The 10,027-nt window shown below is 48.6% G+C and overlaps 1 protein-coding gene and 1 non-coding gene across 2 annotated transcripts in view; both read left to right on the plus strand.

Annotated features, from left to right (window-relative positions):
- The window catches only part of SLC6A4 (solute carrier family 6 member 4), a 35,163-nt gene that overhangs the window by 14,476 nt on the left and 10,660 nt on the right, over positions 1 to 10,027 (plus strand). The window contains exons 3-11 of the mRNA XM_029212701.1: positions 1,886 to 2,020; positions 2,458 to 2,677; positions 3,501 to 3,639; positions 4,178 to 4,312; positions 4,894 to 4,997; positions 6,096 to 6,223; positions 7,822 to 7,934; positions 8,594 to 8,725; positions 9,749 to 9,848. Of these exons, the coding sequence (XP_029068534.1) occupies positions 1,886 to 2,020; positions 2,458 to 2,677; positions 3,501 to 3,639; positions 4,178 to 4,312; positions 4,894 to 4,997; positions 6,096 to 6,223; positions 7,822 to 7,934; positions 8,594 to 8,725; positions 9,749 to 9,848 (1,206 nt within the window). The remainder of the gene's footprint in view (positions 1 to 1,885; positions 2,021 to 2,457; positions 2,678 to 3,500; positions 3,640 to 4,177; positions 4,313 to 4,893; positions 4,998 to 6,095; positions 6,224 to 7,821; positions 7,935 to 8,593; positions 8,726 to 9,748; positions 9,849 to 10,027) is intronic.
- Positions 6,500 to 6,572, plus strand: TRNAW-CCA. The gene has a single exon. It is a non-coding gene; the product is annotated as a tRNA-Trp (tRNA).

Here is a 10,027-nt window from a genome sequence, read left to right on the forward strand (position 1 = left end):
TGCCTTATAGCTCCTACAAGAGTGTTAGATTCTTGAGGCCAGAGACGATTTCTTGTTCCTCCTACTATTCCTAATGCCTACAGGGCAGTTTATTTGCAGATTATCAAAAATAGTAGCTGATTGTAGGCATAGATATGGGAGCCCCAGAGAGCAGAGCAGGTAGGTATGGGGCCTCTGTTTTGACAATGGACTTGCTATCAGAATAGGAAAAGGACCAGAAGTGGGAGTCAAATCAGTTTGTTTGTTTATTTATTTATTTATAAAATTTATTTGGGTGCACCAGATCTTAGTTGTGGCACGTGGGCTCCTTAGTTGCAGCTCATGGGCTCCTTAGTTGCGGCTCGCGGGCTCCTTAGTCGCGGCATGCATGTGGGATCTAGTTCCCTGACCAGGGATCGAACCCACACCCCCTGCATTGGGAGCGTGGAGTCTCAACCACTGCGCCACCACGGGAGTCCCAGTCGTTTATTTTGACAGGAGCTCTGGCAACAGATTTAGAAGGGCAACTAAAATGAGGTTTGAGGGATAATTCGTTTGTGTCGCCTTCATTTCCTCCATGACCTGACACAGAGTTGCCTGGATATGATGCATCTTTTAAGGACCTGGGTCCATTCAGCAGCAAAGGCTATTCCGAGAGAGTGGGGGGTGGAGGGAGTGCCGGGAAGCCCAGCGTTCCTGGCCTGGAAGGGGCAGAAGTTGGAATCATCTTATCTCCAGTTTGGGAGGACCCGCCTGTAGCCTGAGCATTATATAAGGAGTTGGGTCACCGGTGATGTTTCCCCTACACACATTCCCTACTGTAAAGCCAGTCAAGCAAACCCTTTGGACAAATGTCATCATGAGAACACAACATGGTTATTATTCTCAAGCCAGATTTACCCAGTGTGATTGTAAGTTAGATGAAACCTTTCTGAGTTGCACAGATTTCAGATTTCTAGGTTCAGAACACTTTATGGGAGGGAAAGTTATCAAGGAAATATCACAGCCGGCTCACCCTTTGGGCTGAAACTCAGGCTGCAGGTGAGCAATCCCCAGCATGGCATACCCAAATTCTGCCTCAGCCACAAAAGCCAGGAGACACCAGCATCTCCAGTGATGCAGCAGTTCTGCACTTTCTCATTCTGTAGCAAACTACCTGCAAATTTCAGCCACACCTGCAAATCTGGCTCAGGAGGGAGCATTCTGGCTCCGTGGAGTTATGGAAGTATAACCAAACATCAGTAGTCAAGTGTCTGGAGCCAGGGATACAGATGAACAAAGATGCTAATTCAGTGATGTGCAGTAGTCAACAGACTATTGCAGCTGTTGTACAGGTTGTCGCAGGAGATCTGTTTCAAGGGTCCCAAATGCTGGTCAATGTACTGGTTGCATCAGAATCGCCTGGAGAACTTAAAGTATTCTTTGTTTTACTCATACCTGAAGCTTCTGCTTCAGAAGGTCAGGGTGTGTGTGTGTGTGTGTTTTTTTTTGGGGGTGTGTGTGTGTGTATTTTTAAGCTTACCAGTGATTAAGATGAGTGGCTGGGTTTGGGAACCTCAGTTCTCCTCAACCCTGTCAGTTTCTAGTGGAAGAAAAAGAGGCCCAGAGAGAAGGGTCCTCCAGGCAGTTAGAAGTGGAACTGGTCCTAGGGCCTCTTCTGTTGACTCCCAGACCCAGTTTCCTTCCCACGTACTCTTTGCCTCCTCCCAAACCTCACTTCACTGTGGAGCTCTGTCTACTACTACTTCTGGCAAAGGATTAAGACCACGGGAGCACCGTGTGAGGTCACTCAGGACAGGGTGGCTTCATGACTCTGGAGCATCAGATGGCTCTGTGTGTCCAGATCACTTGGGCTGTCCTGGGTCAGATGTGGGCAGGGAGTGAAACTGTCTTTTATCTGCCTCAGGGGCATTCCTCCTCCCCTACACTATCATGGCCGTTTTCGGGGGGATCCCGCTCTTCTACATGGAGCTCGCGCTGGGCCAGTACCACCGAAATGGATGCATTTCGATATGGAGGAAAATCTGCCCGATTTTCAAAGGTAAGGGAAAGGCTTGGGTGGGTGAGTGGGTCCTCCTGGGAAGTGATGATTTCTATCAATGGGTCGAGCTGGACACCTTCTTCTGGAATCAGTTAGGCCTTAGGTATCCCTGGGAGATAACTTGAGTAATTAAGGTTTTGACTGCTCAAGCAGTATGAGATTGTTAAAAGCAAAATAGAATAAATGGCAATTAAAAGTAAATGAAATAGAAAAAGCATTAATAGCACATGTACACATTTTCTAAAACATGTAACTCTGCAAATACAAATAAGGAATATACCATATTGCCACTTTTCCACTGTCTCCTGGAGTCTTTGGAGGATGAAATGAATGGCAGTTCCACCTTTACCCCTCACCCGGGCTTCAGTGCCTCTGATGCCCTGCCTAACTGCTGGGCTGCCCTTGAAACTTGGCCTCCCTCACCCTCTCTCTCCCAGGGATCGGTTACGCCATCTGCATCATTGCCTTTTACATCGCCTCCTACTACAACACCATCATGGCCTGGGCGCTCTACTACCTCATCTCCTCTTTTGCGGCCCAGCTGCCCTGGACCAGCTGTAAGAACTCCTGGAACACTGGCAACTGCACCAACTACTTCTCCGAGGACAATGTCACCTGGACACTCCACTCAACATCCCCTGCAGAAGAATTTTATACGTAAGTGCATGTAAGCGAGGGGGTGGCCTGTTAGGGGCAGGCCACACCCCTGGGCTTTGGCTTCTTAGGAGGGAGGTGGGAGCCAGGGGCTCTTCACCTCTTGGCTGATGGATTTCTGAGAGATGAAGCTATCAGGGAGGGGGAGTAAATGTGAGTGAGGGAGTTGGGAGACTACCTTGAGTGCTCCACAGTCTGGGTCTCTGTGCCATCCCCCTCTTTTCTGTTGTGCCCAGGCCAGTCCCTACCTTCACATTCCAAAATTATTCCCCTGCATCAAAACTGCCCTTCTTCCTGGGCCCTCGTTGCAGCCAGCTGTCATGGAAGCAAAGCCTCCCACTACTTCAATAGTTTGAAACTACACAAAGAGTTTCTGGTTTCATGTATTCACTTAATACGTGGGATCTACCCTTTGGAAGAAGATGCCTGGAGTAGGCAGTTTTCTTTAATGCTGGAATTTCAGGCAATAGCAGCCCAAAGGGGGCTGTTTTGGGGTGGGGAAGGGACCCACTGCCCACACATACAAATCCTCATGCACCCAGAAGCCAGTCATGTTAGTCATTCATTGGGTCCCAGCCTAGGAAGGAGACCTGGAAGTCTGCTTTTGGGCTGAGCGCTCTTCCCAGGCTTGGTCGGCTTGACTGCTCTGTTCTCTCCTTCAGGATGGGCAGAGCCCCTCCCAGCTCTTCCCGAGGCTTGCTGACCACTTGATCCTTGCAGTACTGTGTCCGTTTTTTCTCTTGGTGTCCTCCCAGAGGTATCACACGCAGTATGCTCAGGTAACTGTTCAGACCACGTCACTGGCCCTTCTTTCTCATTCACTCAGGCGCCACGTCCTGCAGATCCACCGGTCAAAGGGGCTCCAGGACCTGGGGGGCATCAGCTGGCAGCTTGCCCTCTGCATCATGCTGATCTTCACTATTATCTACTTTAGCATCTGGAAAGGTGTCAAAACATCTGGCAAGGTGAGGAGGACTCTGGCTGCTGATCCAGGCCTACCAAGGGGCTCTGGAGGGTCTAACTCAGAATCCAGTGGCCTGGATAGCCAGAGACGGGGACATGTTTTCCTTCACACCAAACACATTCCATGATTTTCAGTGTCTTGTCACAAAATTGGTTAGAAAATTCTAGAAATGGGTCAATCCCAAGAACCATTATATGATTTTTTAAAAATTCCTTTAACACGCTGGTAGTGTCATAACTAATAATAGTGGCAATAATTTACTGAAAACCCATCATGGACCATGTACAGTGTTTTGTATACACTGGCTACTTTGTCTCCTGCTAGGTATTTTCCCCATCTTACAGATGGGGAGTGGGTTTAGAAGTAGTTAGTACCAGCAAGCAGGGAATCAGATCCCTGTATAATTTTAAAGGCTGTGATCTTTCTGCCACCCTGCCTCCTAAAATTACAGAAAAAAAAGAGGTAGATCTTTCTTGGAGGTTTTCAAGAATAAGACACCAGCATTCATGTGGTGATAACCTATGTTTCCTTCCTTACAGGTGGTTTGGGTAACAGCCACCTTCCCTTACATCATCCTTTCGATCCTGCTGGTGAGAGGGGCCACCCTCCCCGGAGCCTGGAGGGGAGTTCTCTTCTATTTGAAACCCAACTGGCAGAAACTCCTGGAGACAGGGGTAAGATAATGAGGAAAGCAGTGTGCACCTGTCTGTCTTTTTACTAACTGAAGCTAGTCCTCCGAATAGGACAGTAGGAACAACTGAAATTTGGGTTCAGCGGCAAGTCTGCAGTGATGCTTTAAACCAGAAATACAAGCATGAAAAGTACAGTTGAGGGGCTTCCCTGGTGGCGCAGTGGTTGAGAGTCCGCCTGCCGATGCAGGGGACACGGGTTCGTGCGCCGGTCCGGGAAGATCCCACATGCCGCGGAGCGGCTGGGCCCGTGAGCCATGGCCGCTGAGCCTGCACGTCCAGAGCCTGTGCTCCGCAACGGGAGAGGCCACAACAGTGAGAGGCCCGCGTACCGCAAAAAAAAAAAAATAGTACACTTGAGGCCACTGCGTTGGTTTATGGCTAAGTGATAGGAAGAGAACTCACATTTGTTTGCACTTGGTATGTGGCCAGCCCTGGAAGGAGCCCTGAGAAGCCTGTTTTTTGCCTCTGCATGTAGCCACATGGAGGCATGAGGGCGCTGGCCCCGCTGGTGCTCAGCGATGGCCTGGGTCTCGGCCCTGGCCCTTACCTCTGCTGTGTTGCAGGTGTGGGTGGATGCGGCCGCCCAGATCTTCTTCTCTCTCGGTCCTGGCTTTGGGGTCCTGCTGGCTTTTGCAAGCTACAACAAATTCAACAACAACTGTTACCAGTGAGTATCTGGGGCCCCCCAAGCAAAGCTTGAAAGTGGAGTGAGTGTAAGTCAGCTGGTCTGGAGGAAAGCAATCAAACCGATGGCCTCAAACCTGGCCAGGCTTAGGCCACGTTGACACTCTGACCCTCAGGGGTGCCACAGGTGCCTGACCACTCACCTGGACCATAGCCTCACTCAGGGGTTAAGAGAGGCTCCAGGCCACTTCTGTTTTGTGAGATTCTCTATATGTCAGGGAAAATTAAGAAATTCCAAAGCAGGTTTACAGAAATCACAACATACATTCAGTGTTTAGATTTGACCTGTTAAAGTATTTAACAACAAAAATTGTGATAATTTATTTATGTATCTATATACAAAAAGAATAATGATTGAACTATTTTGACCAACATAGAATGCCATAATTTTTATGTCAAAATCTCATTTCAGAAATGTGACAAAACAGGGAGCATGGTGCCAATTATGATTTAAATATCACTCATCTTTAGAGTTAACTTTGTCTTAATATTCTATCACAGATGGCAATGTCCAGCAGTCTGATTGTGCTATTCGTAAGATAATTATAGAATTAATTTTTTTTTTAAAAAGGAATTTACATGCACCCTAAGCAATGTGGCCTTGCATTGGGACGCCAGCCTAAAATTGTATGATGAAGTCCTCTTTTAAAAGTGTCAGGATATCTTTGTGGCACTCTTATAACCTCATTTACACATAATGTCAAAAGTCTAAATCTGAGGTCTTCACAAATGTAAGGCCAAGGCCTCCTCCTGGCCCCCGCTGCAACTCAGGCCCTGGTTCAGAGCAAGCCTTGTTTGAAATCCAGAGGTCTGTGCTGTGCTGGTTTACAACAAAATCATCTCTTAAAACCATCCCTGACTGCTGTTCTCCCCATGCCATGCGTGGTGATAACAGCAGCTTGTGCTTCAAGGTAATGCAACCCGTCTGAGAGGCTGGGCCCTGGGAGGAGGGGAGGAGACACCCGGACAGGCTTGAAGTCCCTGTGAGCTCAGCCCACTCACCCTTGTCACAGCTGGAGACAGATGCTCCTTAGATTCCTGACTTGGAAATGTCTCAGGCCCCTTGGGTTTTCTGCTCCAGAGACGCCTTGGTGACCAGTGTGGTGAATTGCATGACGAGCTTCGTTTCAGGATTTGTCATCTTCACAGTGCTGGGGTATATGGCTGAGATGAGGAACGAAGATGTGTCTGAGGTAGCCAAAGATGCAGGTAGGACCTCGGGTTTTGTTTGGGTTCCTGGCTCCCACTGAATTGCTTTGCTGCTCTTTGGATCTTTACAAATATCTAACGTTTGCATTATTTCTAAATGTTCCTCTTAAAATTCTCAAAGGTTTTAGAGAAACTTACTGCCTTGGAAATTTCAACCCTTTCCATGGTGGTAATGGGGCAGCTCCCTCGGCACCCAGTACTGGGGCCTTGAATACATTGTGGGCTTGGAAATATGACTTGGATGATGGCTTTTAAAACTAGTGGGTTTGGGGGACTTCCCTGGTGGTCCAGTGGTTAAGACTCCGTGCTCCCAATGCAGGGGGCCCAGGTTCGATCCCTGGTCAGGGAACTAGATCCCGCATGCATGCTGCAACTAAAAGATCCCCCATGCTGCAACAAAGATCCCTCGTGCCGCAACTAAAACCCAGCGGCAGCCAAATAAAACAAACTAACTAAAAAACAGTGTGGGGCTTCCCTGGTGGCGCAGTGGTTAAGAATCCGCCTGCCAACGCAGGGGGCATGGGTTCGAGCCCTAGTCCAGGAGGATTCCACATGCCGCGGAGCAACTAAGCCCGTGTGCCACAGCTAATGAGCCTGTGCTCTAGAGCCTGCGAGCCACAAGTACTGAAGCCCACTGGCCTAGAGCCTGTGCTCCGCAGCAAGAGAAGCCACCGCAATGAGAAGCCCGTGCACCGCAATGAAGAGTAGCCCCCGCTGGTCACAACTAGAGAAAGCCCGCGCGCAGCAATGAAGACCCAACGCAACCTAAACGAATAAATAGATAGATAGATAGCAATTCCTATTTAAAAAAAACAAAACAGAACAAAAAAAGTATGTTTGGGTCCTGTGATGGGTCCAAGTCTAGGAAGCAAATGATTACTAATGCTTTGCAGAAAAATTAAATGTAGATGATGTAGCGCTCTACTGTACTGCAAGGTTTCATGGAAAAAGAGCGACAGACGTTGAAGAAGAGGTTATGGGATCTTGTGGATGGAGTCCCAGGGCTTTCTTGCAAACATACATCTGTCTTTAGCCCGACACGGTGCTCTGATGAACTCTATGCCCCAAACTAAGGGTGGCCTATCTAGTCCATGAGAGGTTGAAGACATGTCCCTCATACTATCAAAAAGGACTTCAAGATAGCTGGAGGTCTTTATTCCGAGGCCGCTAGATTCTTCTGAAATCAGTATAACATTTCCTACTGTTCTGGAGCTAAAGAGAGAGCTAAACGCTGTGAGACTTCAGAGATATATCAAGCCTCATGTTGAAAAAAAAAAAGCACCGAATTATTATATAGCAGACACTCCAATTCATGTGCTCAGCTTTGCTAGTCTTGAGGTCTCAGGTTTGCTTCGTTTCTCCATGTTGGTTGAGGGCGCATACTCTTCAAGGTGGATACTATTCCCTTCCTGCCTCCCAGGATGTCCAGGTAGGATGGTGTGGGGTGTGAGGAAGCATTTGGTACATGTCCAACCCTGATTCACATGTAAGGTTTTGTGACAGGAGTTGTAATTGTTGGTGTGGCCAAGTTTCTCCTGAGACATCTTTGTAGGGCAGGTCTCAGCGACCACCTCCTCCTCTTTCCCACTCTGTCTCAGGCCCCAGCCTGCTCTTCATCACATATGCGGAAGCCATAGCCAACATGCCTGCATCCACGTTCTTTGCCATCATCTTCTTCCTGATGTTAATCTCACTGGGCTTGGACAGCACAGTAAGTGAATGGGGAGGGAAATCCGGCTCTCGGGAGGAGGGAGGAGGGGGGGAGGAGGAGGGGAAGGAAGCTGTACCCATTCCTTCCCATCCTGGCCACCCCAGGCCATGTTGGCTGCTCCCTCTTGGTGCTCCCTCAGCCCCTGTTCACTTGGGTGCTTACTGCCCTCTAGTACATTAGAGGCATTAATGGGATAATGAGGGTAAAGTGCCAGGCACAGGCCGAGAGCTCAGCATATGTGAACTGTTGTGCACTCATTGTGCACTGTCCCTTGACCAGACTGGCAGCACCTGAAGGCCAGGGCAAGGTCACACTTGTGTCTCAGTGCCCTGCAGCCCAGCATTCATATCATTAGTGTGGAATGAGTCTCAGCTTTCAGTTGGCATTTCTGGTGCAACCAAAGTCTCCCCGAGATACCTCATGTAAAGAAGTCCTGTCCATGTGCTATACTTTCTTTCCTTGATGTCCTTAGGAATGGGTTCTAAATGACGGGGTAAAACGGAGATATGTTTCCAGTGAGGGCCGGTGAGTAGGGGTAACTGGTCACGATCAGCTTGACAGGTCACTTGGCAATTTAACCCCTCCCTTCTGTTCACGGTCCTAGAGGTAGCAGATTTGTCCCAAAGTCTACACAGTGACCATTTGTGTGCCCCTCTCAGTTTGCAGGCTTGGAGGGGGTGATCACAGCCGTGCTGGATGAGTTTCCACACATCTGGTCCAAGCGCCGGGAGTGGTTTGTGCTCAGTGTGGTCATTACCTGCTTCTTTGGATCCCTGATCACCCTGACTTTTGTGAGTACCAAAACCCTAAACTTAGAGTCAACCTCCCCTAGGGCAACAGAATGTTACAAGAAGCTGTTCCTTTCCCTCCCACACGGTGCCCTGGCTTTGGGGCCAAAGGGAGAGAAGTTGTCACCGCTGTTAAAAAGTTAGTCATCAAGAAGAGGAAGAAAAGTTGTTTCTAGTGGCATCTGTCTGAAGAATCTGGGCGTGGTATCTGGAGGCTCAGCATTTTACAGCAAATCCAACTAGATTTAAGGCTTGACAGACTATCTGGAGGAAAACTAAGATGTGTCTTTTCAGTCTATTTCCAGTCCTTAGGGCTGCTTTCATAGGAATAGTGCCCTGATGTCCTGATATGCTGAACATCTGGAGGCTGCCATCTCATGTTTGTAATGTCACTTCATCTCCTCCAGAGAATTTGTAATGGTAAAGAAGTTAGACCTTCTCTAGTGATTTTATTTTTGGGGGGGGGGGTAGCTTAGGCACATACTGTCAAACTGTAAATCAGGCATCAGATAGTACCCACAGGCATTGCAGGCGTGTATCCTTCTGACTCAAGGCAGATTTTGATAAAATAAAATCTTCAAGCCATGACCCCAATGGCTCTGGAGCTTCAGCAGGGTTGTGGGGCCCTGAGTAGGACCCAAGGGATTTGTGAGTTAGGACAGAGGCAAAACCATGACCACTGGGCCCGGTGTGTCTGGTATTGTAGATTTTCTGGGGTAGAATACACAGTAGGTATTCAGTAAAGTTGAAAGTTGAAAACAGATCCAGAGGCGTTTTTGAGTTTGTCTTAAAGCTTAGTGGGGAGTGGAAACAAGAGTGACCTGTAGGGCGGGAAGAGGTGTGTCTGATGGGATGAAATCTTGCCCATCTGCCAGGGCCAGTCCAAGAAGTAGGCTCTGGGACACTTATGTTATACCCAAGGAGAGAATTTTCCAGAATTATCCTAAGAAGTTCTTTTTGCTCCTGTCGTAAAGAGGAGGCAGTGCCTCAGAGGGCCTTTAACCGGGTTTGTGGTCTCATTTCCAGGGAGGGGCCTACGTGGTGAAGCTGCTGGAGGAGTTTGCCACCGGACCCGCAGTGCTCACTGTTGCCCTGATAGAAGCAATTGCTGTGTATTGGTTCTATGGTAAGATGCTCCCTTCCACTAGCCACGATCCTTCCTACAACAGCCCATATAGCCACCAGAATACAGGAGGGCTGATGTCGTCAGGAAAAAGCAGGCCAGTGTACAAGACGTCACCTGCTGCATCCCTTCTTCAAAAACATGTCATCACTTCCTCCACAATGTGCAACAGATTGCCTGCA

Source organism: Monodon monoceros, unplaced genomic scaffold, assembly GCF_005190385.1.
Source record: "Monodon monoceros isolate NGI ecotype Baffin Bay Population unplaced genomic scaffold, NGI_Narwhal_1 Super_Scaffold_9, whole genome shotgun sequence".
Lineage (NCBI taxonomy): Eukaryota > Metazoa > Chordata > Mammalia > Artiodactyla > Monodontidae > Monodon > Monodon monoceros.